Genomic DNA, 26452 nt, shown 5'->3' with positions numbered 1-26452 from the left:
ATATATCGTCACTGCAGGGGAAGTAAAGTACGCATGAGGCAGCCTTGTTGACTTGTTTCAAAGGTATCAGCAGTGCTGTGAGAGCTGTCACTTACTAAAGAATATGGTTTGAAAGAAGGAAGTGAGTTCAGTTCAAACCTGCAGAGGAAACTGAGACACACATTATCATGAGGCGAGTTTGTGGTCTACAGTGAGAGAGAGCGAGAGAGAGACAGAGCGAGCGAGAGAGGGAGAGAGACATTGAGCCGCCGTTTTCTTTCGTACTGCTTCTGTATACTGAGCTCATGTTCATCTGTAGAACAAAAAGCCAGGAGTTCAAATGGGCTGAAGCAAGCACTTTGCCTCAGTTTAAACAGATCCCTGTGTCAGGATGAATAGCAACAGTAAGTCTGCAGCCTCCACTGCAATAAAAGCCGAGGTTAAGAGGCACGACTCTGTCCAGAGAGCAATCACAAGACTTTTCAAGCAGTTTGAAAGAGTCGTGGATCCACAGCTACAATCGGGCCTCAAAGTTTATCTCCACAGTATTGAAGGTAAGCTTGTCTTTCTTAACAGTTCTTGCCCTTGTGTTTGCATTTTGTGATTGGAGAATGCTGAAAATCATCCTAACTAAGTTAAATGACATATTAACACGTAATCATAATTTGGCTGCTAGGCCTCACCTATAGGATCTTTACGAGCATTTTGGCAGATGCTTTTATCCAAAGCGACTTACATTACATTACCACCCTACTCAGAGGGGGGAGCAATTGAGGGTTCGGTGCCTTGCTCAGGGGCACCTTGGCAGGGACGTGAGTGAGGATGCTCACTCAAAGTGACACGGCATTTTTTTGAGACAATAACACCTAACATATTGGCAACATATGAAAGATAACTAACTCAGAGACATGTCAGTGCTGCCCTTGTTTCGTAGTGAGATTAATCTTTCTTAGAGGGGGAGGATGGGAAACATGATAGCACAGGTGACGCCGTCTTCCTGTGAGCTTCCTGTGTCAGTCAGCCTGTCTGCGAGGAGACGACACCCAGTCAAATCATAATTTCACTTCCCTTGTCACTCGGATTGTGAAATTTACCTCCTATTGACGTTTAAGTTGTGGTATTTATTAGCCTCTGGAAAAGGGCAACCAATTGGAACATCCCTCTGCAGCCATCGCCATGGCAGCAGGATGGAACCTGCTGTGTGGCCTACTTCCTGTCTGCCATGCTGCAACTGCCCTCAAAGCCACTTCCTTTCAGACAAACAGCCTATACATGAGAATTTGATCACTTTTGCATCATTTCCTCTTATGCTTACTTCCCACCTTTTCTTGTTAATGTCACACAGTACGTTACAGTAGCACTGCCTGTAGGGTTTGGTCTCATCTGCAGGTTTCATGGGCTTTACCGTGCTTATGGTGACATTTTGTTGCGACGTCAAAACATCCCAGTCTTGACGTGATCTATGAGGCATACCGGGCAACAAGAGATTCAGATTAATTTTAGTATAATTAGGATGGAATGTCAACATAACGAGGGGCTGGCTCTATGAGTGTGGCGTTCAATGACACCATGCCGACTCTCATTTGGGTGCAATAATCGAGTTGGATTTCATATTGTGTTCCTAGGAATGGGTGAAAAAAAACCAGAGAGAGAATGAGGAAAGGTGGGGATGCTCAGGGGTGTAAAATGAAGACATTTAAAACGTGAATGTGACTTGTAACGGCCGGCAGAGCTCGCTGCAGCATGGTGGTGGAGGCAGAGATGGAGAAAAGATCGACACAAAGCGGGTTGAGAGAGGACAGCTCACAGTAAAGGGGAGATGAAAAATCACCCAGCATGACCACTGCCCTTGGCCACTGTCCATCTGACAGCACCTGCCCTGTCTGTGAGTGTGTGTGTGTGTGTTTAGGGGGCTTTGACTGTATGCATGCATACATATCTGTCCACCGTCAACTGCTCAACCATCAGACACAGACAGGAAAGGCAGGGAGTGTGTTAATAATAACTATAAGCCTGCACGCAGCCTGATTTCTCAGTTTCCACATGTGGGTGTCAGTATCTCGGTAATTAGATTCAGCATGCAGCACACGGAGCTGAAGCAACCTGACGTGCACTCGCTCTAACATTAGCACATCATTCCATCACACGTTTTTCACACATAATTCTAGCTGATCGCGTCATTATACAATCAGAGAAAGAGCTTTTCGTCCCCTTCTTCCACGTTAGGGCCTGTGTTTGCAGCCTCGCTCAGGCTCTGCTTTTCCCCTTGAGCCAAAGGCGACTGTCAGAGGTCTTTTGTATTCAGCCTGAGTAGTTATTGCCCTCTCACTGACTGTGTGGAAGGGAGGGGGGAGCGTGGCGAGCAGGTGGACAGTCAGATCGTGTATTATGGGATGTTGGTGGGAGGCTGGGAGAGGTGCACTGTGGGGGAAAGGCATCCTCTGTTTTCTTTAATCAGCGTGTAATTAACATGAAATTACAGCAGGTAATAATGCAGGAGATGAATGTGTTTGCTGCAGTGTCTCTGTCGGTGCGCACAACTCAATTGCAGCAGTTGATGTGCTTGGATAACAACATGTATTTGCAGATCTTTTGCCCTCCTTATTCTACAGTCTGACTATTGATGTCCAATATGTCCCCGTCCTCTCACGCTGTAGCTTACTTCATGCTGTGACTCCAGTGCTTACCCACTTCTGTTAATGAACACATGCTGTAGTAGGCAATAGATGACAGATCAATACCCTCACAGGAAATCTCTTTCACTCACATCTACTGCTCACACACACACACAACACAGAATTGCGTACAGGGATCCAGGGAGCGATACACTATGTACCAAAAGAGAAGGAGGAGGAGGAGGAGGAGGAGGAGGAGGAAGAGAGGACATGGAGGAGATGATTGTACCACCAGAGCCAGGAAGATTGTAACACCTTAGCAACAAATAAGCCAAGCCTCCTACTGAGGAGGAGCCACGCGGAGCCACACACACGCAACTACACTAACACATACACACCCCCTGTGCACAAATGGACAGACACACGGGCGGTCTTGATACAATTCTGGCAGCATTATAAATGAGACAGGGAATTGTCACTTATTTGAAAGCGAGCGTCTTCCACCTATGCACAAAAATGCATCCATCTTTTTTACTGTCATCCCTCACTAGCTCTGTTCGCCTCTCCCTCCTTCTTTCTTCTCCCTGCAGCTGATCTTTCCTCCTGCAGTCTCCCCACATTTAGCAGGTCCATCTCGTGCGTGTGTGTGATGCTGCTACACTACCAGCCTTTACCCACCTCTATACTGCCTCCCCCGCCTACTCTGGCAGAGGGAGAAAGATGGAGGGGAGGGGAAGGGGATGGGAGGGATGAGCAATAAAGATCAGGGACCCTGCACACAGTCTGCCTTCTGAGGGAAAGCGAGAGAGAGAGAGAGAGAGAGAGAGTGTCAGAGAGAGAGGGAAAATAAAGGAGGGAGAGGGATGGAAGAGAAGCAGGGGTGCTCCTGCATTGTATGGATTGCAACAAGGAGGGGCATGTCAAGGGAGGGACACTGAAGATTTCTATCTGTGGGTTTGTGAGAGATACAGAGAAACGCAGAGTGTGTGAGAGAGGAGCTGTGTATCAGTGTGCGTGTGTGTGTGTGTATGGGTGTGTGATTTGCTTTGGACTCGTTGAACCTGCGCGACAATGTCTCCATCGGAAGGATTCAGAGGCAGGCTGGGAGCTGTTTGAGCAGCGACTTGCCTCAGTGCCTCTTCTGTGCCGGCTATCCGTTGTCATGCTCAACGCCTGATGTGCACAGAGGACACAGGGGGCAGCCTGGGAGACGGCGACAGGGACGTGATGGCCGGACGCACCCTGACTCAGTCATGCACCTCCAGATTTCTGCCTGGGCTTCTGTTGGCTTCTCCTCCTGATCCCGTTCAGCCTTCACCAGTGTCCTCCCTGTACGTGTCGGAGAGACCGCCTGCTTGCCCGCCACTGCACTCTCTGAATGGATGCTGCTGTCAAAACACATGTGTGGCTTGGAATGCGTGCCCATGATCTGGACTGGACTGCATACAGCGCTCTGCCAGGCTGCTTGAGGGTGATGCTTATGGTTTGTTAAAGCCTTTTCTTTTACGGTTTTCCGACGCTCTTTATTACATTCTTGATGACGTTTCATGCAGTTGTTTTTCTAATGTGATTTTTTTTGAGTGAGGAGGCTGAACTGGAGAACATTTAAGATGGGGGAGCTGCAAAGAAAAATAAGGTCAAGCAAATAATTACCATCAGCAATGAGGCACCAGAGACTGTAATGAAGATAAATCTGCCACTCTCGCTGCATACAGATAGATTGCTGTGTGGTGTTTTCTAGGGACAAAAGAGCCGCTTGGACTGCACTCCTGTGTGTTGAAGGTTGTCGGGTAGAGAAGCATTGTTTCTGGACTTCCACACAAATGGAAATTACAATCAGCAAAGCAATCTGTGACTGAATGTAATGTGTGAAAGAAAGGAATAGGGGCTTGGGGGATGGAAGAAAACCACAGCACCTCTGCTGTTGCATCTTCTGAGGAGAAACTTAACGTCCCTCTATATAAGTTTTTTGTCTCTGTCCTGTTGTTGGATTCCTTCATATCCCAACACAAACTGTCAGTTGTACACACAGTCACACAGTCTGGTTTTCTTCATCCACTGTGTGTAAACTGAAGACTGAACACATGAGCGGCAGCGGCACCCTGCAGCAACGCACCACCTACCTCATCTCCCTCACCCTCGTCAAGGTAGAGGCTGTGGAGGGAAATGGAGGAGAGGCCAAGAACAGCACCCAGGGAAAAGAGGTGGATGCTGGTCAAGGGACAGGGCCACGGGTCGAGCCAGCGGCCGGTCCAGGGGGGCGACCGGGGGAAGAGGCTGAGACAAGAGAGGAGACTGAACATGAAGCTACTTTAAGAGCTGAAAATGGAGCTGGAGTGATCCCCAGGCAACCCCAAAGTGCTGAAGATGCTGCTGCTCTGACCACAGGCACATTAACAGAACTCAAAGAAGGAGAGAGGAAACCACCTAGCCCATTGAAAGACACACCGCCCTCCACTTTTGATGTTCCAAGTAAAGGCAGTGAAAAGCCACCGTGCACCCTCACAATCACCTTACCAACGGAGAGAGCGGCCATTCAGAAGGCAAAGTCTGCAGAAACAGACCCAACAAGAGTAGAAAAGATACTCTCCACTCCAGAGGCAAAGCAATGCAGATCTCCATCACTCAACACCCCGTCACCAATGGAGATGGGCGAGTCCAGCCGTACCCCAACCAGGAGCAGCTTTCCCATCCGTCCAGTGGGACAGCGGCCCGTGAGCCTGCTGAAGTCGCACAGCAGCGTGGCCACCCGTGGCCGGGAGTCCAGGGATGGCAGGGAACGAAGCCCCACTTCTGCCCAGAGTCTCGACCGCAAGGACTGCCGCATGCCGACCCGTTCACCAGGACCGTGCAGGGCTTCCTGGGCAGAGGCGAGCAGGCCTGAAGCATGGAGGGATCTGCGGGATGAGGTCGAGCGAGCTCAAGTTGGACTTCCACTGGAGATTGGAGGTGGGGTGGCTGCTGTAATGAGAGACCTTCCTAGGAAGGACAGGTTGAAGGCAGGTTCCTCATCCCTGCCTGCCCCTGCTAACCATGCGTCCAAACCACCACGAAAGGGCAAAAGTCGCACGCTGGATAATAGTGACCTTAACAGCCTCTCTGAAGACCTGGGGCTGGCCAGAGAGGCCCAGCAAGCCCAGCAGGGCCAAAGAGGCTCCGCTAAGGACAGGAAGATGCTCAAGTTCATCAGTGGTATTTTCACAAAGAGCAGTTCGGGGGCAGCGGGGTCATCCTCCACAGCGCCGCCTGTCTATATACAGAGAGACTCCAGTGAGGAAGAAGGTAGGAGGTTACTCGCTGACACGAATACAAACACACACCGTCACTGTTGCCCTTTCAACTGTGACTTCCCCCTTTATTTTGATTATGTCTATGAGAGCAAACCATTACTAAAGACACAACTTTCTTGTCTCCCAACACTTAAGACACAGACACAGCCTCATCATCTGTGCAGAGGCATCTCTTTAAAAGGAGATAAGAACCTGGATGCGTTTAGGTGGGGATCTTTGTTACAGAAACCCAAACAGGATGCCAGGCGAATACATTTATAGGAAATAATAGTCATCACGTGTCAAAAAAATGTTTTCCCGAAGCCATGTGCGACAGTAAATTGATGACATATGAAGTTCTTTGAGCTGGGAACTGACAATAGAACCATCTTGGGCAGTCTTAATCGAATTCCCCTCTGAGCGTGGAATGGTTTTACAACGCTGGAGGGGTAATCTCTGCACGCACACACACACAGACACAGACACACACACACACACAGACACACAGACACACACATACACACACACACACACACAAACGCACACAATGAGGGGGGTTCAAATCTGTGGGTTCAAATCTTATAACGAAGCTCAAGGGGAGAGGAGCTGGTGTCATGATCACAGATGGATTGCAGTGGGAAGCTTATTTGCTTCGGCTTCATTTTACATAAAACCGAAATGGCTAAATTGGGAAAAACATGAGGCGATATTTGTTCACCCACGTCAGAAGGAAATGGTAAACCACAGCCAATCAGAAACAGCTCTAATCCCCTCTTTGATATTCCACCCACTACGTGTTTTGCCACTATATGAGGCTTGGTTTTGGTTTTCCTCCCTCTCTCTTTCTTTCTCGGTGTCTGATTTTCTATTTGATTTTCTATCCAGCAGCATTCATGAGGCATTATAAGATTTAGGATCTATGCTTGTTGGTTGAGAGCTGTCATCGCTTCTTTTCTCTATGCTATGTACAACAGTGTGTTCTTTCATAAACATGTTTGCTCAAAGAGCAAGTGTAAGCCTTTGGGAAGGAGAGTGTGTGTGTCATGTACTCATTCACTCATTGTGTATTCATGCTGTTAAACATGCACTGTGGATTCACTCACATTCACTACACAACTAGTGAGACTAGCCCTTTTGACAACACACACACATACGCACACATTGGTGTGCGCGCACACACATTCACGAGCACACTCCGGGCAGGAGGAAGTGTTGCCATGGCAACCGGCAGGATTGCTCCTTCTGCTGCTGCCATTACAGAGGCAGAGCCTGATGAAACAGAGGGGTGGAGAAGGAAGAGACGTGGTGTGTGGGCATATGTGTGTATGCGTGTGTGTGTGTGTGTTTGTGTGGGGGGTATATTCATTGACGAAGGGAGGATTCTTGAAACATTTTTTTAAATCTCTAAATTGGCAGCACTGGGGCACATGGGGGTTGTGGTGGGTCACGTGTGATTGGTTTGGAGCAGAGACTGTGGATAATTGGCTTTGCCTAGAATGTGTGTGTGTCAAAGCAGTAAAATAATCACACTTATCTTAACACCTCGGCAAGCCCCCTTGCTTATGTGATCCATCCCATATAGAGACCTTTGACAGTGGCTCAGATAGGCAAAGTCCATGTGTGTGTGTTTGCATGGTGGGAGGAGCCCTTCTCTGCCTGCAGTGGCAGCTTGTGTGTGTGTGAGGACCTTTTTTCTCATCCAAATCAGAGCATCAGTGCTGCATCTGTGTGGTGTTGGCGTGAACATTCTATGGCTGAGATTTAGCGGGCTCCTGTCTCATCATCATCTGTCTTTGAAGGACACATTGCACATTCTGTTGAGCATAGTAGGCACTCTATCAGCCTGAGCAGTCTGCCAGATCTCTCCTCTTTTGTCCCTCTTTCTCTCTAATCGTTTGCACTCTCGCCTGCTGTATTTTTCTGATATATGTGTTCTGCATCTGAATCAGTTTTTCTTTCTCTCTCACCTCCCCTTAAGTCTCACACTCTCACTTTTTCTCCCTTTGTACTCTCACTCTCTCTCTTGTCATCCCTCTGAAGCTACAGCTGTGTGTGTGTGTGTGTGTGTGTGTGTGCGTGTGTGTGTGTGTGTGTCACATCATATTAGGGGCATGCCGCCTCTTTTGCCCCGGCACAGCTGTGATTCCTCCCCTTGTTTGTGCGTCCATATGTGTGTGCGTGAGATTGCAGACTGACAAGGCAGCCAACAAACTTACTTCATGGTTAAGATGCCGTCTAAATTGCCAGAGAGCAGAAATCTTTGATTGGCACCGAGTAAAGGCCACGGTTACTCATCACATGACTGGCCATCATTACTGCACATAGGGAGTAAAGTGGATAACGAGTGGTGTGACTGCACCTTGTTGGATCCCTGATGTGACTGAAAGGTTGCACTCATTAAAAGGAGCCGCTAAGCCACATGTGTGCTTATGACAACCAGTCATGCAGCAGCTGTGTGATTTATTACTTACCTGCAGGTCCATTATGGTGACTGCCCTTTCTACTGTACATGATCAAAATGATGGATCTCTCTCTGTCCCTCTGCCTCACTGGCTGTTTGTCTCTGTCTGTAGTAAATATTGCCAACAGTCAGGAGTGGAGTCTGAACCGATCCATCCCCGAGCTGAGAGTGGTAAGTTTAAAGCACAAGCACATAACGTACAGATTAACATTGTTTTCAAATCATCATGATCCATTAGTGATGTTATTGTAAAAGTTCAGAAAAATTATAAAGAAACAAACTTCAAATGAATAAGTCTGAATATAGTTGTGGTTAGATGTTTACTGTGACCCTGCGTGCAAACTGTGAGGGAACTTCATGCAGTGTGTTTCCTTCCTCCTTCTCTCAGGGCATTATGGGCAGTCTGAAAAGCGGCAGGTCAGCGCTGGTGAATAAATATATCACAGGAAGTTATACAGCTCTGGAGAAGCCTGATGGTGAGAAATAAACAGAACTGTACATGCTGCCTTTGTTTGTGTGTCTGTTCATTTGAGTTTATAATGACCGTTCACACAAAGACATCTTTTAATTTTATGCTGTGACTCCTGATAATTTTTCAACCAATAACAATAAGAAAACTATTTTTATATGTTCATTTCTGCCAGTTCTTCTCTTCAAAGAGAGTGTGTGTGTGTGTGTGTGTGTGTGTGTGTGTGTGTGTGTGTGTGTGTGTGTGTGTGAGCGCTATGATTCATCCTCCCTCTGCTGTCACCACCAGCTGTGTGCTGCAGAATAACTTGTCTGTCATTGTCTTTGTCCTTGTCAGGTGGCCGGTATAAAAAGGAAGTGCTTGTGGATGGACAGAGTCATTTATTACTGATCCGGGAGGAGGCTGGAGCACCTGATGCACAGGTGTGTGTGTGTATGTGTGTGTGTGTGTGTGTGTGTGTGTGTGTGTGTGTGTGTGTGTGTGTGTGTGTGTGTGGAAAGAACAGAGAGAGTGCATGCACAAATTGTATCCCTGCAGTTTTCATCCATCAACGTTCTGTTCCGCCTTCAGTTCAGCAGCTGGGTGGACGCCGTGATTCTGGTCTTCAGTCTGGAGAACGAGGCCAGTTTTAAGGAGCTCTACCAGCTCTACAGCCAGCTCAGCGCACACCGCACAGACATCCCTGTCATAGTGGTGGGCACACAAGGTCAGTACGGTATTCACATGAATCACAGCCTTTTAAATTAAAAAGTAAGAGCCTTTGTCCTTAGTGTCCTTAGTGTGTCATTGGGCTCACCTGTCCTCAACTCAGCCTGACTAACAGCCAGAGGGACAAGTCCACTAAATCAACAAGGTGACCTGTCCATGTAATTGGAAATGACTCTAACTCCCCCACATTGTTGTCCTCCTTTACATACTATTCCCACGGTACCATGCCAACCATGATAGTGCTTTGTCAGAGCGTATACAGTTTGTACTTAATAATCTACAGAAAACCTGTCATGCCACATAGTGAGGCCATACATCATAATGGTAGAATATTTACCACAATATATCATTCTCTAATTGATTGTAAGAGCAGTGAGTAATGGCTGAAGAGAAGCTGAACCACCTCAGTGAGAAGTGGTTCATTCGGTGTTGCACTTTTAGTTTCCATGTTTGTCTCCAGGTGCTATTTGGCGCTGGAGTGCTGGGTTGGCATAAAGCACAAGGGCACAAGTTTGAAGAGAACACAGAGCTTCTACTTTTGCTCAACTTAATTATGCAAAAACAAATGTATCCAGAGATCTGTTGCGTTGCTACTTGTGCAGGGGTGCAAATCTGTCCATGCATTAAGTGACTCTACCAGCAAGAGATTGAGTTAAATTGTGTAATGTGTAGTAGCATTAACAAAACATTAACAAAAACCAACAAAACCAACTCTGACTGACTGATTGTTGCTATTGATTGAAGGTATTGGCTCAAACAATTTTGGCATCATATCCTGGTTGAAAAGACGTTTTCAATTTACTTCTCCAGACAAAATCAACAGCACCAACCCTCGTGTGATCGAGGATCAGAGAGCCAGACAGCTGTGCATCGATGTGCGTCACTCATTGTTCTATGAGACCTGCGCCACCTATGGGTTCAATGTAGATCGTGTGTTTGCAGAGGGTGAGTGTGTTTGATCTGGGACCTTGATCTTAATGCAATAGAAACCCTGATGGCATAGAGTGAGCAGTGAAACAAGCTTAATGACTGTCTGTCTGTCTGTCTTTCTGAACAGCCGCACAGAAGATTGTCGCCTACAAGCGGCAGGCGGCACTGCTGGCCGCCTGCAAGTCTCTTCCCAACTCTCCCAGCCACTCCGGAGGTTCTACACCTGGATCTGCATCGTTCCCTGGCCAGGTACCATACCTCAAGGACACTTTCAGGACATGTGCTGCTTTGTTTTCTGATGACCTTGCCGTGTTGGTCATCAAGGTCTTTCACATATCAGCTTAAAGAAAACATATACAGTGATGAAAAGCCTTCTGGCATTATCCTCAAACTGAAAATAATATCTCACTCTGGCTGAATGTCTCAATTCTCTGCTCGCCAAAGCCTAAAGGTTCAGGAGTGTTTCTCCTTCACAAATAGAGGCTCTGTGTTTATTCAAGAACTAGGCGGCTTTCTACGCATTTCTGTGTTGAAATTTGAACAGACACAAATTAATAGACTAAATCAAAATGAGTCCAGGTAGGATTTAGTGCCTCCTGCACGCGGTCCTATGCATTATAAAGTGAAAATCATCGATCGAAGTGTGGTCTCACTTTAAGCACCATCTCAGAGACATCCATCTTCTACATCCATCCCAGCTCCATGAGCATCACATTACCATTACTCCTCCATGATGATCGACGGCTAAGGCATTCATACTGTTGATCATCCACCTCTCTTTGCACATTTGTTTGACAAATTGTACCTGTTTCATCTCATAGTATCAATTTCAGTCCATTCTCTCTCTCTCCCTCTCTCTCTCTGTCTCTTTCTCTCTCTCTCTCCCTCTTTCTCTCTCTTTTTCTCTCTTTCTCTCTCTCTCTCTGCATCCCTTCCCTCCCACGCCCATTCCCATTGCTCCATCTCCTGACCCCTTGACCCTCGGCTCCTCCTCCAACACCCGCCCTCCTCTTAGGCCAGTAATGGCCCGAGCGGTGACTACGCCTACTCCCTCCCATCCACCCCTGTGGTCGCTCACAGAGAGCTGAGGGTTGCAGTGGGGGGAGAGGGGGGAGGCAGCGTCAACTCACGTTCACTGAGAAACATCCCCCATAGGCGGCCCTCCCTCTTCAAGGTCAGTTTGGCATCTGTCTGCGTGTGGTACCTTTTAGTCTGCTGTCATTGCTCGCTGTCACCTCAGTCCCTGCTCCACTGTGCATCACTCACCTCCCTCTCTGGTCCTCCTCACCTCTCCTTGACACACCCCTGCTGCTGCACTTCTTTCAGAACCGAGACTCGGAGAAGAAGAATGCTGATTCTAAAGGGGAACTGGGCAGAGGCGTTCCTATCAAACAGGTTTGTTTCATATTACAAATACAAAAGAGATTATTCAGAGAAGTCTGTATTTACACGCCTGAGTTTGCTGATTTCCTCCTCAGCAACAAAACTGCACAAGTCTATTTATTTCCTCTTATATAAGCACAAAAAAATCTGTTGTTTTATTCTTTTCAACCTTTCTCAGGGTTGTTCTATTAATAATGTGCCAGCGCTTTCAGCTATTGTTGTTGGCTGTGTGGGACCAGGTTTTCTGTTGTACTGTTACACTTTGAAGAGATTGCGTCTGTTGTGTGGACTCTAAATTTAGGCAGATACGAATATGATGTGTTCTGAGTGCCCTGATCTTGATTGTTATCTACAGAGCATCCTGTGGAAGAGGAGTGGAAGCTCTTTGAACAAGGAATGGAAGAAGAAATATGTCACTCTGTCCAACAATGGCTCGCTGTGTTACCACTCCAACTCCAGTGTAAGAGAACACCACAGGCCAGATCAATACTGCAGTAAAACACAGAAAAGGAGCAATCGAATGCTTTACTTAGGCACATGCATAACGATGGGTGTGGATGAGACCAAGGGCCCATAACCCAACACGATAACGCTGCAAATACGTTAAAATCGTCAAACAGCACCACATACCTTGTTGTCTCAAGAAAGAAAGAAAGAAAGAAAGAAAGAAAGAAAGAAAGAAGATAAATTGTTGTGTTGCACCTCAAGTCTAAATCTGCAAAAAGACAACAAACTACAAACCTCAGAATAAATGTGCAATATAAAGTTGTGTCCCAGAAAAGGAAGAGTCCGAAAATAGAAGTACATTTATTTTGTGCGTGTGTTGCAGGACTACATACAGAATATCCATGGGAAGGAGATCGACCTGCTGCGTGTGACAGTGAAAGTACCTGGGAAGCGGCCTCCCAGGGCCGTGGCTCCTGCGGGGCCGTCGCCCGTCCCTGCCAGCTCTGTGTCGGGCGTGAATGGGCTGAGTAAGGAGCTGACGGCCGCTGACAGCACCAGTACAGGTACTCATAGGGTTCATGTAACATCTAACATGTAACATGAAAAAAAAAAAGCCTTCACAGTCTCTCTCTCTCTCTCTCTCTCTCTGTCTCTCTCTCTCTCTCTCTTTCTCTCTCTCTCTCTCTCTCTCTGTCTCCTCAGTTCCTCAGTTGTGTCCCTCCACTCTCTCTGTTGCTGATGACCGGTCTGGAGGTTTGTCCCCTCATGGAGGACTTCAGCACTGTCCCTCCTCATTGTCCACCAAGGCACAAAGTGTCGGTACGTACTGCAAAAGTAAAAACCTTTCAATTATCCCCACATGATCCCGGGCCCCTCCTGCATTCAGAACACTTTGGCTGTACCCAGTGTGTGATTCATTCTTTTACACCAAAATGTCAGACGCCCTTGAAGGGACAGCCAGTCCTTTTGCCGGAAAAGACCCCAGCCAGTCGTCCCCCATGAACGACAGGAAGAAGAACAGGAGGAAGAAGAGTATGAATCAGAAAGGGGATGCAGCCGTTGGCCAAGCTGAAGGTGACTTTACCCAAGATGATTAGTGAAATATAGAATAATGAATGAATCTGGCAGAGGTGGAAAGTCTTTACAGTACTTATGTGCAGTTTTGAGGTACTAGTATTTCAATTTGAGGAGATTTTCTACTTTTCACAAGGAATATTTGTTTTTGTTGTGTTTTACACCACAGCTACAAAATGGTTGTTTTTATTTGCAGTCTCTGCTTCCTTCTCAACGCATTTTACTTCTCTGTTGCATCCTTGTTTTCCCAGTTGTTCCTACCTTCCTGTCAACCTTTCTTCTATCCTTCCTTATATCCTAACATGTTGGAGTCAAACACTTTCTTTGTTGTGAGAGCCTGTAGAAAATTAAAAATAGTTTCTTATAGTCAAATATATATTTATCATTATTATGTCTTTTCTTGAAAATGTGGTTACAGCCCATTCTAAACACCTTGACCTTTCTTCCTCTCTCCTCTTCCTCCTTTCCCTGTGCTTATCTCTCGCTCTGCAGCCAAACGCAAAATGTGGAAATTAAAGAGCTTTGGTAGCTTGAGAAACATTAATAAGACAGGTAACAGACAGAGCTCCATCCGTTGGTGTTGTGATCATATGATACCTCTGTTTCTCCTCCTGTGTGCTTGATTGTACTCCGTGCATGGAAGATTCACTCCTTCATCCACTTGAAGTCATAATAATAACCATATCCTTATTTTATTTTATTTTATTTTATTTTATTTTATTTTATTTTATTTTATTTTATTTTATTTTATTTTATTTTATTTTATTTTATTCTATTTTATTTTATTTTATTATGGACGCCTCATCCTCATCATAACAGTCCCGATTTGGTCATTTTTTTGCTACTTCCAATTGCTAATCTCAGCTGATGTTTTGCTTGCCTTGACTCCTTAGAAGAAGAGAATGCAGACTTCATTATAGTGTCGTTTACTGGGCAGACGTGGCACTTTGAGGCTCCCAGCCTGGAGGAGAGGGACTCCTGGGTGTCGGCTATCGAGAGCCAGATCCTGGCCAGCCTGCAGTCCTGTGAGAGCGGCAGGAACAAGGTGCAGACACATTGTGGGGGATCAATAGATCCTTTGAAACGATATGGAACTGATTTGGACACCTAAGTTTTGAAGGGATTAAGCAGATACCAAAAACCTCTCAATGTTTGCTGCAGGGACTTTGTATTGCATTAGATTGTACAAATGTACTTAACAAAAGGTAACGTGTGAAGTAACTGTGTGAATTAATGAGTGTATGTGTGTGTTATCTTGTTTACAGGCGCGAAGGAGCAGCCAGAGTGAGGCAGTAGCCCTGCAGGCCATCCGCAACGCCAAAGGAAACAATCTGTGTGTCGATTGTGAAGCACCGAGTGAGTTCACACATTTCTATTATCTCTCTATCGTTTTCTATCTCTGCAAATTCATCCCCATCATTTTCTTGAAAACTTCTGTCTCTTATACCCTGCAGATCCCACCTGGGCCAGCCTTAACCTGGGCGCGCTGATCTGCATCGAGTGCTCAGGGATCCACCGGAACCTGGGGACCCACTTGTCACGGGTACGCTCGCTGGACCTGGACGACTGGCCCGGGGAGCTCACACAAGTCCTGGCGGCCATTGGAAACCACATGGCCAACAGCATCTGGGAGTGCTGCACCCAGGGCCGGACCAAACCCACGCCGAACGCAACACGGTGGGTACAGCCTCCAACGATTTAGAATGGCTTTATTTGGATCATTTATTTGGGTGGAAAAGTTTCCCTGTTGCTGCATTGGAGTTCTTGTGGGTTTAACCCTGTGCCTGTCTAATTAACAGTGAGGAGAGAGAGTCGTGGATTCGTGCAAAGTACGAGCAGCGAGCGTTTGTGCCACCTCTCCTGCCAGCCTTGGCTAAACAACTCACAGAGGAGGGCAGTTCGAAGAGTATGCCGGTGTCACTGCTATCTGCTGTGACGGAGAGAGATCTGCCCAGGCTGCTGATCCTGCTGGCCCACAGCACCAAGGAACAAATCAATGCTCATCCCCCCGGGTCACCTTCTGCACCTCGCACAGCCCTTCATGCTGCTTGTCACCTGGGAGATGTAGTCATGACCCAGCTGCTTGTCTGGGTAGGTTTCTGTTTTCTATTCTTCAGATTTGTCGTTTGTATTTGCACATTAGCCCTCTGGCTGTCCCCTAATTTGGCTTATCTTGTTGTTTGGATATCAACATGATGCTTTCTTGGAAATAAACATTGCATCTGTGTCCCCACAGTACGGAATCGACGTGAGAGCAAAAGATAACCAAGGCCAGACGCCCATGATGATGGCCAGAAAAACAGGGAGCAAGGGCTGCACTGATATTCTGCTCCAGCACGGCTGCTCCGACGAGACGTCCCCCCCCACTGCCACGCCCGTCCTCTCCCGTCGGTCCAGCACTACCAGCCTGGGGAGAACCAGCTCGAGGAAACGGGTGTCATAGCTCGGACTGGAAACGCTGCCACACATAATGGTGGCACTACGAACAGGCACATCGTTTAGAAAAATGACAAACCATGGAATCAGGCTGAGCTGACTTTTGGAATGGGTGTAAGAAAAAATGACTACAGGCAGGAATATGTAACACACTCTATAGTATTAAGGAGATTTCTTTTATGTTTCTCAAGACTGAACAACATATCAAGCCACTTAAAAGCAATATTCATTCAATTTCTTGATGACAGATATGTTGCGGATATACTGTGTTGTCGTTGACCTCATTTCAAAAAGACTCAAGTAGAACTTTGTAGCTGTCTTCTGTAAATTTTGAGCAGGCAGTCCAACTGCTTCTGTTTCACTTCCACCAAAAGAAGTGCAATAATAATCCAGCTATGATGGTGAACAAGCAACAAGGTCTGAACGTGCACACAAGCAAGTGGGAGAATCAATACAATGAGCGGGTGGTGATTTTATTCAAATGTGCTGTGACTGGACCAAAACAGCTTTTTCCTTCTTTCTTTGGCTTTACAAATAAAACATAAACCTACAGTATGTCATGTTGTTAGTTATGTGTGCCTGTTGAAGCAGTTCAAAGGCCGGTTTGACCAGTATAAACTGTTTTCCTGTGACAAATAAACAGAAATAATTATGACATTCTACTTAGACTAGAAAATGGAATGATCTGAAGTATGAAATATGTCAGTGTTACTCTCACAGGTTAAACATATGGCGTTTTAAAATACTGTAAATGTACCTATACTACAGACTTAATGTTATACTCTATAATGAACAAACATATGGCTGAAAAGTCAGAATAAGACTCAATTTTGTAAATTATTTCTTACTGGTAGTTTTGAAAAATGTCTGTCCAGTTTGTTTTTCATTGTCTTTTATAATTTCTTATTCTCCTACATGTCATAAATCCGTATTCAGATGCTTTTGTTATGTAAACATGTGGCTATTTGTTAAAACTTTCATTTGGAATAGCCAGAGGGCGAAATAAAGATTATGACATTATTCCCATTCATATTAATGTTGTGTAGGTGTGTGTATGAAGACGTTCCGGAGCGAGCAGCTGTCAGTGAATCCCTCCTCAGCTAAAAACGAATGAATTACCGGAATAAACTTTTTTTTATCAGTATTGTTATGACAGTTTGTGTTTGTCCTTGTGTGCTGCCCACGTTGTCCTCTCCCTTGCAATACCACATCGATACGCTAGAGGGCGCGTGTACTGCAGATTTGTTGACACGCGTCACTAAAATGCGACGAGCCAGCAAAAGGATTATAATTACAAAATTAATCCGTATACGACCACCGAAACCCCCTCGATTGCACGATTAAAGAGGAGAGAACCAATCACGCACAGACATCGGGCTATGGGTGAGTATTGGGGATGTTATGCACGACATGTCAGTGTTAGGCAGAGGGTTTATGAAGAGAATGAAGCTTTGATGTGTGAGTTTAGCTGTTAATAAGGCTGCTAAAACGTATGTGTGATGCCTGGATACACAGGCTAAGCTAGCTCTCTGCGATCAACCGTCTTTAAATTTAACATTTGAGAATGTAAAATAGCAGCACTTTCATACTAATGAAAGTCAAGGATTTTCAGAAAAATCTAGTGACGTTTTTTTTTTTTTTTTTACATTCCTGGAATAGATGTGATAGTTTACCCACTTCATGTCTTCTTTTTTCTTCACCTAACTCTCTGTAGTAAGAGAATCAGATGAACAGGACTTTTGACGAAAAGCGTTATTTGTTTGATGTTCCAGATAAAATGTAAACAGTCCAACAGCTGAGACTCTGAGCTGTAAAAGCTACAGATGACAAGAAATAACACCGATATAACAGCAGACTGATGAGTTAGTATAAACGTTGCTTTTAATATAGTTTATCTGATTGTATTTATTTATTTATTATTGTAGATCTCATGGGTGGGAGAACTGTAAACAAGTCCTTCTTTAGAGAGCAGAGAGGGAATGTCATTGATAAAGTGATGTCACTGTTAAAGGATGAAGTATAGATACATGTAATCACAAAGTATGACATCACCGACTTTGAGATATGGAGCCACAGGGCATAGAATATCACAGTAAAGCTCCGCCCCTGCCATGAGTGCTTGATTATTATTATCAGTAGATTATCAGTTAATTCATTTCAACAGTGGTACATGTCTACTTCATGTTCTCAGAGCCTTATGAACATATTAAGATAAACAAAAAGTCTGTAATACTGCCGTGTGGATGTAATGATGTAATGTTGTCCTGAAATCTAAGCACCTTGTTGCCGTGTCGACAGTATTGCAGAGTAATGGGTTATACCTGATGAATCAATCAGCTGGATCATTCTAGTATGAGTCAGATATAATCCTGGGTGTCTTCTTCTTCTGTAGTTGGGCTGTAGGTGGTGCACCACCAGGTGCAGCAGCAGGGATGAGGATCCGGCTGCAAGGTCCAGGCCACGCTGCCAGCCTGCTCACTGAGCTCAACCGCTGCCGCCAGTCCCGCAGGTACTGTGATGTGTTCCTGCAAGTGGGCAACCGCACATTTGCAGCCCACCGGGCCGTGTTGGCCTGTGCTGGGACGTACTTCCGCAACCTGTTCACCCGCGCGCCAACGTCCTCCACCGCTGCCGTCTCCCTGGAGTTCATCTCTCCAGCCAACTTTGAGAAGGTCCTGACGTTCGTCTACACAGGGGAGATCTTGATTGATCTCATAGATGTGGGGGTACTGTACGATCTAGCTGAGAGGTTGGGTGTCAGTGACTTGATGAGGGCGTGTCACGCCACTTTCCCCGACCTGCAAGCTTCTGTGGCTGCAAACTGTAAGTCAAACAGTCCACAAGACCTCGGCCTGGAGTCCAGCATGGTCACAGCTGCTGCAATGGCTGCCGTTAGTGCAGCTTCTGTGTCCGCGTCGTCTATGTGTTCCTCCGCCGCCTCCTGCTCCTCGCTATCTTCATCGGCTGGGCCCTCTGCTACCCCAACCCCGGCTGCTGCTTCCTCCCCTTTCTTCCAGTCTAGAACATCCAGACCAAACCACGAAGCTCATCCTTTGTCCCTGAACCTCAAGTCAGAAGATGTCCAGTCTCATGTCAGCTACGGGCAGATGGCACCCGAGCATTCAAGACATAATCAGAATGATGCCACGCTGCCTTTGGGCCCTCTGCTGCGGCTGAAGACTGAGCAGGGGTTGGGGGAAGAAGAAGAAGAAGTAGGAGGGGGCAGCTGTGAAGATGGACAGACCCAAGTTTGCGGAAGCACAGGCGACTCTCTCCCCCAGAGCACCGACCCCGCACAGTCAGACACTTGCTCCTTCCCCGACTCCTCAGCTCAGTTGGCGGCGGAGGCCTGCGCCCCGACGTCGTCCTCCGGAGATCCCATCGGCTGCCTGCAGGTGGGAGCCGTGGAGGGCGGAGTGGTGGACATTCCCAGGAGCGGTAGGCTGATGTTCCGAGATACAGAGGGCGGAGTGCACGGGGAGGAGAGGGACGTTTTGCAGGAGGAGGGAACAATTGAGGGAACAGATGAGGATCAGTGGAGACAGCTGGGAGGTGAGATCATCGAGCTGAGCGATGACGAGAATTACCTGGAGGAGGGAGATGAGGAGGAGGACGAGGATGACCTTGTGTGTGTGGAGAACGGGCAGGAAGGACACTCCAGTAGCCAGGTAAAAGTGTGATACAAGTAATCCAAATTTCGAGTACATTTCATGAGTAAACATATTTATGTGTAAACGCATTTCCTTTGCTCTCCCAGGTGACGGGGAACATGCTGGCGTGTAAAGCCTGCACGACGCCTCTCCCTGCCGACCCTGCCGCCATCAGACGCCACGCAGAGACCCACCTGACCGAGCAGGGCCAGTGCAGGATGTGCGGCGCCTCCTTCCCAGACCGCAGCGCCGGCGTCACACACGCCCTCTCCCACGTCGGGGTCCAGCTCTTCACCTGCGACATGTGCCACCTGCAATTCTGCAGCCCAAACAAGCTGCTGCGGCACCACGGCCAGGCAGCTTCAGGTTACACCATACCACAGGGGGCGCTCACGAGCAGCAGCCAAGACCTGGGCTCTGAACTGCAGTGCGCAGTGTGCACCAAAACCCTCAGTAAGGACTTCCAGGTGGGCGGACTGATTTCTTTGATTCTTGTTTTTTCATTTCACTTCTGTGACCTAAATGTGTTTGAAGGAGGCGCTCATGTTTGCTTTCATGTGTCTTCCCCCCCCCCACACACACAGACTGTCAGAGGCCACCTGCTGAGCCACGTGTGTCCCCAAAGCCTGAGCTGTGGCGTGTGTCAGCTCCCCCAGCTCTCCTTGTGCTCCCTGCTGTGGCACGCCCTCACCCACCTCGCTCTGCCTGTATTCCCCTGCCCGCACTGCGCCCACTGCTTCGTAGAGCGCTCCCTGCTGGACAGACACATGGCGGTGCACGCCGAGGAAGCGGCGGCGAAGGAGAGGGAGCGCTCGGCACTGCGCGCTTACAGAGTGGGTGGCGATGGAGTTGGCGGAGGAGGAGGAGGAGGAGGAGGAGTATCAGGAGTGGAGGAGCTGCACTGCTTCCTGTGCCCACAGACATTCCACTCATCCTCTGCCTTTCAGTATCACCTCAGCCTGCACACTACCGAGTCCCTGGGGAGCATCGGAGGTGCCGGGGGTCAGGGATGGTTGGGCAAACGAAAGGCTGACAACCCTCTCGACTGCCCTCCTTCTTCCTCCTGCTCCTCCTCCTCTCCACGTGAGGCTAGCAGCTTTGTTAAAATGAGCAGCCTGGGTTTGGGCCTGGGTATGAGCTTTAGCATATCGGATAAAGCTTTGCAAGGGCCGATCCACAGCCTCCACCCCGGGGCTCTGACCAACGGGAGCTCCGGGCCAGAAGGGGTAGCTGGCGCGGCGGGCGTTCGCGGGAAATGGTACCGGTGTCGCTACTGCGGCAAACGCTTCGCCCACTCAGGGGAGTTCACCTATCACCTCCGCATCCACACTGGAGAGAAGCCCTACCAGTGCAAAGTGTGCCTGAGATTCTTCCGGGGCCGATCCACCATGATCTGCCACCTGAAGACGCACGCCGGCGCCCTCATGTACCGCTGCACCGTCTGCGGCCTTTACTTCTCCACGCTGAAGATGGTGTCTTCACACATGGAGCTCCACAAGGGACACCTGCCTCCAAACTTCCACATCGAACAGACATTTATGTACAATGATCACTCTAAGGAATCTCTGACCAACGACACCTGATCAGCTCCGTGTCCGCCTGTTTGTCCGCTCCGTCTGTATTCGTCTCTTTCCTCTGACACTTCCTCACCGTCTGGTTGTTGTGGACCTTATAATCGACTTAAACGTGTAGAATGTAACAGATATTACCCATAGCCTGTGCTCACCGATCGGCCTGTTTGGAGGCGTGATCTCTTTGAAGCCACTTGGTGGCAGCGTGTCGTGTTCTGTGTCACTGCAAGACGACGCTCCGCCGGCGTTAAGTATTCAGAACAAGCCTGGAAGTTTATACAGGATGTTTCAGGATAGGTTTTATATGTCAGTAATGGATGATTACACTGTTATGAAAGTAGTAGCTTATTGTAGCATCGTAGAAATATTTTTCCTATATTTGCAATTATTACAGAATGTCACTTGATACATTTTCCACATGTAAAATTTTATTTATCTATTACAGTTCTGTTTTATTTTGCACAGGCCTGCAATAAGGTTTTATAATGAAATAGAAAGGTATTACCTAATGCATTCCATTGACTGTGTTTACGTGTCAGCCAAGCTGCCTGGTGTGTGTGTATTGTATCAGCAATCTTCAAAATACGCCATTTCCTCACATGTTCACTTGATAGATGAATGACTTGAGAGCACTTGTGTACTTATTGTGCTATAGAAACATGATAATGGAAGTGTCTTACCTCATATTTATGACGATATGATGATGATCTGTTTATGCCTTCATACCTTTCATATTGTGTTTGTAAGACTCAGTGTTGTCTTTTTTTAAATCTTGTTTTTAATTATTGGAAAGAAGAAATAAATGCTTCTAGAAGAATCCTCTCGCTCTCACATGTTTGTTTTGCACATTCTGCAAAGAACCGCTAACCCATTCATCACCATTTCAGTGATGAATTAGCAGAATGTTGCGTGTTATCAGCCTCCTGCTTTCATAGGCGTGTGACCATTGCCCTTTTAAAGATCTGCTCATTTCCTGCTATTGTGCCATCACTGGGCTGAAACTTGACCCCCTCTTCCTTTTTCGGCCTTCTCATCATTGAAAATTGTTGGATGCGACACATTCTATGGGAGCGGAAATGGAAGTCAATGTAACAAAGATCAACCGAGCTCTTTCTTCCAGGAACTGAGATAAATAAATGCAAAGTCAGCAAATTCAGATAAAATAAACAGAAAATAAAATACACGGCTGTTTTCACGATTTGTATTTGCGATATTTTCCCCAAATTCTTGCTTCAGTGCCTGCAAAGACTGTTGGGTATCCATTTTTACAGCTGATGTAGATTTACAAAAGCATCCAGACACATAAGTATTCAATCATGACAGCTGAGTGGCATCTTTAATATGGATATGCAAAAACAAAAAAGAGCCCAAATCAGTTCCGTTACATTGCCACATGAGCGAGACGTTTAGATCTTTATCTAACAGACAGACAGCAGATCTGTTTACATGCGTTCCTGCTCTGGCACAACTTCTCCTTATGCAATGAGATTTGAGACGTTGCTGAGAGTTCCTATAGGAATTCAGCAGCCTTGAGGAAAAAAACTAAAAAACTTCAAAACATTTCCTGCCCCCCCTCCTCTACTGTGATCAGATACATGAATACAACAGGGAGTGGATTATGAGGGGAACATGAGCCCAACTCTTACATAAACAACACAATGAAAGTACAATCATCTACAATCATTGCGCAACCTCTCCGATATCGACCGCTCTGACACGCCGGATTCAGATTGTGAAACAGATAAAGCTTCCTTCTTTTCAATCATTTGTCTGTTGTTTACAAAATCTCTCGCTCTTGTGCTTGTGTAGATGGGAGAAGCTTCCTCTATTAGGTTCGGCCACTGTCTTTACGATTCAAGGTCAGAGTGGCTGGTGCTGGCGTTACTTAGCTTGCGTTGCTTCCCCGGCTCTGCGCCTCCTCCGTTGGCAGTGTTGGCCCCCGGTCCCAGCTGGTCCATAGTTCCCAGGGCCTCTCTAGGTAAGTAGTTTGCCACGGTGGTGATCAGGTTGTTGCGGAAGCTCTTGCTGAGGAAGTTGTAAAGAATGGGGTTGGCAACGCAGTGGAGAAGGGAGAAGCCCTGGATCACGGAAAAAGAAAAGTAGATGACTTCTGTTGTGTTGCAGCTGAAGAGGAAAGGGTTAATGTCATCTAGCACCATCAGGCACATGGTCAGGTGGTAGGGCAGCCAGCACATGAGAAATACCAGCGAGTACACATGGACCAGCCAGACATCACGCCGGCCCTGCACGTCCGGCGTCGTCCGAATGGCACGAGCGATCAGCACGTTACAAGTGACGATGATAGAAGCGGGGACCAGGAACTGAAAGATCAGGCAAAGAAACGTCAACGTCATAAACCACTCCACGAAGTGATGCTCGGGGTACATGTAACATCCTGGCTCCCTCCACTCCAGCACCTCCACGTGAACGTTCTCCAGCAGAGCCAGGAAGAAAGACAGCGACCAAAGGCCTCCGCAGAGCAGCCAGCGCCGGCGGCCCGCCACAGGGAAGCAGGCTGGAGAGGAGGGTCGGGTCAGGGACAGGTAGCGCTCCAGCGTCATGAAGGCCAGAAAGAAGGAGCTGCTATAGAAGTTGACCACGTAGATGAGGTTGGTGACCTTGCAGAGAAAGCGGCCCCACAACCAAACGCTGTCCATGGTCGCCTCCATCATGAAGAAAGGCAGGATGATAATCACCATCAGGTCTGACAGGCTCACATTGAGGATGCAGAAGAGGACGCCGCTGGCCGAGTGGCGTCGACGCCAGTTCACCCAGACGACCAGCGTGTTCTCCAACAATCCCACCACGAAGATGAAAAGGTAGAGGAGGAAGAGGGCGATGCGTCGATATTCGGAGCTGAGCGTGAGGGTGCACTCGTACAGGAACCATGCTGATTGGTTATAGAACTCTAATGTGCGGTTGCTGTGGTCTTCGGCGCTCATGGTCTGGAGAGAAAAGTGGAGGAAAATTGTTACAAATCAGGACAGAGTTTAGATTTACTTTGAGGTTAATCTGATTATGTTTTCAGACATTACATAACAGAAGCTCAGGGTGGCAGACATGCTGGGCTGAAGCCAAATGTTGCTCAAACTGTTTTGAGGAGAATACTAACACCTCACTCCATTTCACTCACTGCACATGCAATAAGAAACGCACTGTAAATGTCCCACTTAGGTTTGGAGTCATGTGAGTGCATGCAGGTCAAACTCTGATAAACTGTTTACTGACAAACAAGTGGACAACATGCTGCTCAAAGTATATACTACTACTATAATACTTTTAGAGAAATAGTAGCAGACACTTATCATACCTTGCAGTAGTGATGAGTGTTCTAAAGCTGGTGTGTGATGAAGCTGGCAGGTCCTGAGGCCTGGTTCTCTTCTGGTTCTGGTCTCTTCTTATGTAGCTTGCCCACGCACACACACACACACACACACACACACACAATAGGACTCCTTCCCCTTCTGATGTTGAGGGCTTTCTGAGCAATCAGTCACCCTAAAGTCTTTACCCTCCCATCTCTCATTAACACACACACACACACACACACACACTCCTCTAACAGGACATCCTCACTCAGTAGTGGGGCGTGGAACAGGGGACCAGGAAAGCCCACTTGGCAGACGGGTCCAGGTTTAGAGAGGACCCAGGAATGTGTGTGTGTGTGTGTATGGTAGCTGACTTACTATAGGATGTGTTCAGACAGAAAGGTGTTTCTCCACTTTCAACTAAACAAACACAACTGAAAAAACATAATAAAGCCTCCAAAAACACGCCCGTCTGCTTTTCCATATCTCATAAATCACTTCAGCAACATCATCACACACATCGACACTTTCTTCTACCTTCACTTTATTATTAGATTGCACAATCATCTCTGACGCTCGGGGGGGTCATTACTAACACTACCTCTGCTGTGTGGGGCCCAGAGTTGAACGGAGCACAAACACTGAAACCTGCCAGCACATAGCAGGAAACAATGCCAGGAAACCTGCTGTGCTGTGAGGGACAGTATGGTGGAGGTGGGACATGAGGGAACGTTAGCCTCACTGAGGAAGAGGGCACACTAACACTCCTAACTTACACAGTCATTTTTATTGCCTTATTTTGACATACTTTCAATTCCTTTGAAGCGAACTGCGGTTTGGCAAAGTGCAGATGTGATTACACTGAACTGATGCGTCAAGGATTGTGTTTCCTGTAAATCAGAAAATAAAATCCCCACCTAAGAATGAATGACTGAGACATGAGCGACTTCATCACATTTAACCTGAAGGATGAGGGAAGAGTTTTCATTTGACTGTTTGGTTCAAAAAGCAGACGTAAACAAGTCGGCGGTTGATCTCCTCTGACACCACAGCGCCTTCAGAAAACCCAGCAGGTTGCCCCAGCGTGCCCTCAGTGGAGTAACAGTAAGGTCTTTGCTGAGGTCAGCATCACAGGAAGAGAATACAGGAACGTTTGCTTTGGAATTACCCACAACAAATGCGGATTAATGCAATCTGCCCACATAACACTGAGTTCCTCCTGCCTCTCAGGCCTGTCAGCACTTTATTGCATACTGACCCCTTCCTCAACACCCTCCTTCTGTCTTCTGCTCATCCAATCTGTTTCCTATCGTCCGTTCAACTCTCTCTGTGAAGAAACAGGAAGGAACCGGTCAGCAGAATCGCATCTTTTAGAGACACCAGTCCCTGACCCTCATCATGCTGTTATCCGAGATACAAAACAGCGATAAAGACAAAAAGTCTCTGCTATAAAGACGACTGGAGACTACAAGATTGTCACACAGTAGAACACCCAAAAAACTCACACACATCTCAGATATTGTTTGTAAAATATATTTTGGTCCAAAAGCTGATATGCAAAAATACAAGATGTGCAATCATCAAGTTCATGAGGCATCATACAGAGTGTGTATCTAATCTGCCCTCCCATTGTGTATTGGAATGGTATAACGCATCACTTTTTTAAGGCCTAACTGCACAACTATAACTGAAATGTAGTGTTTAAGTTTGAACACAGTACCCAGGTTACCACTTCATCAATTCTCAAAATGCCATTACAATACACAGACATTAATTCTTAGTTCTATTGCGATGCTTGTCTATTGCTACATCAGATCCTATATCAACAGTGATTCACGTAGCGTTATAGCACAAAACCATACGGCTTTAAAAAAAGAAAACGAAGGAGCCTGTCCACATTAATGGTTGGGTCCATGATTAGGATGAGGACACAAGCGAGGCTGATGTTAAAATGTAGGCCGGGTCACTTCTGCAGCTGTGTCACACGGGTAGAGGTCAAAGGTCAGCGTCCACACGGCCCTCTTACAGGCTGCGGTAGCTACCGGGGGAAACGGGATTTGGAGGAAAAAACGTTCACAGGCCCCAAAACGTTGCGCAAACGCTCTTGATTAGATGACACTTATTTAAATACCACAACTTCATCACTTCACCT

At 47.0% G+C, this 26452-nt stretch overlaps 3 protein-coding genes across 9 annotated transcripts; 2 read left to right on the top strand and 1 right to left on the bottom strand.

The window, feature by feature from the left end:
- Positions 1-139: 139 nt before the first annotated feature.
- agap2 (ArfGAP with GTPase domain, ankyrin repeat and PH domain 2) lies at positions 140-16915 on the top strand. Of its 6 annotated transcripts, none has more exons than XM_076166674.1 (18): positions 140-533; positions 8437-8495; positions 8713-8800; positions 9130-9215; positions 9364-9499; positions 10312-10446; positions 10559-10680; positions 11447-11605; positions 11758-11826; positions 12170-12274; positions 12644-12824; positions 12964-13095; positions 13201-13335; positions 14232-14380; positions 14601-14691; positions 14790-15012; positions 15135-15426; positions 15572-15778. In XM_076166674.1, the coding sequence occupies exons 1-18, from the start codon at positions 371-373 to the stop codon at positions 15776-15778; spliced, it is 2532 nt and encodes an 843-aa protein (XP_076022789.1). In that variant the 5' UTR covers positions 140-370. The 6 variants fall into 6 exon arrangements, with proteins under 6 accessions (XP_076022789.1, XP_076022787.1, XP_076022788.1 ...); XM_076166672.1 differs by having other exon boundaries at positions 142-533; positions 14229-14380; positions 15572-16915; XM_076166673.1 differs by having other exon boundaries at positions 143-533; positions 12964-13080; positions 14229-14380; positions 15572-16915.
- Positions 16916-17049: 134 nt separating this feature from the next.
- zbtb39 (zinc finger and BTB domain containing 39) lies at positions 17050-21910 on the top strand. Its single transcript, XM_076166519.1, has 4 exons — positions 17050-17154; positions 18164-19439; positions 19529-19888; positions 20006-21910. The coding sequence occupies exons 2-4, from the start codon at positions 18204-18206 to the stop codon at positions 21002-21004; spliced, it is 2595 nt and encodes an 864-aa protein (XP_076022634.1). The 5' UTR covers positions 17050-17154; positions 18164-18203; the 3' UTR covers positions 21005-21910.
- Positions 21911-22301: 391 nt separating this feature from the next.
- On the bottom strand, positions 22302-25732 carry ackr5 (atypical chemokine receptor 5). 2 transcript variants are annotated; one of them, XM_076166522.1, is made up of 3 exons: positions 24303-25732; positions 23410-23937; positions 22302-23313 (listed from the first exon to the last, which is right to left on the bottom strand). In XM_076166522.1, the coding sequence occupies exons 2-3, from the start codon at positions 23932-23934 to the stop codon at positions 22840-22842; spliced, it is 999 nt and encodes a 332-aa protein (XP_076022637.1). In that variant the 5' UTR covers positions 23935-23937; positions 24303-25732; the 3' UTR covers positions 22302-22839. The 2 variants fall into 2 exon arrangements, with proteins under 2 accessions (XP_076022637.1, XP_076022636.1); XM_076166521.1 differs by having other exon boundaries at positions 22302-23937.
- Between the last annotated feature and the right edge of the window lie 720 nt (positions 25733-26452).

Source organism: Genypterus blacodes, unplaced genomic scaffold, assembly GCF_046128005.1.
Source record: "Genypterus blacodes isolate CSIRO-AG114 ecotype Tasmania unplaced genomic scaffold, CSIRO-AGI_Gbla_v1 ptg000156l_1, whole genome shotgun sequence".
Classification (NCBI taxonomy): Eukaryota; Metazoa; Chordata; class Actinopteri; order Ophidiiformes; family Ophidiidae; genus Genypterus; species Genypterus blacodes.
The sequence above is the reverse complement of the archived record's forward strand: the minus strand, read 5'-3'. Positions and strand labels throughout refer to the sequence as shown.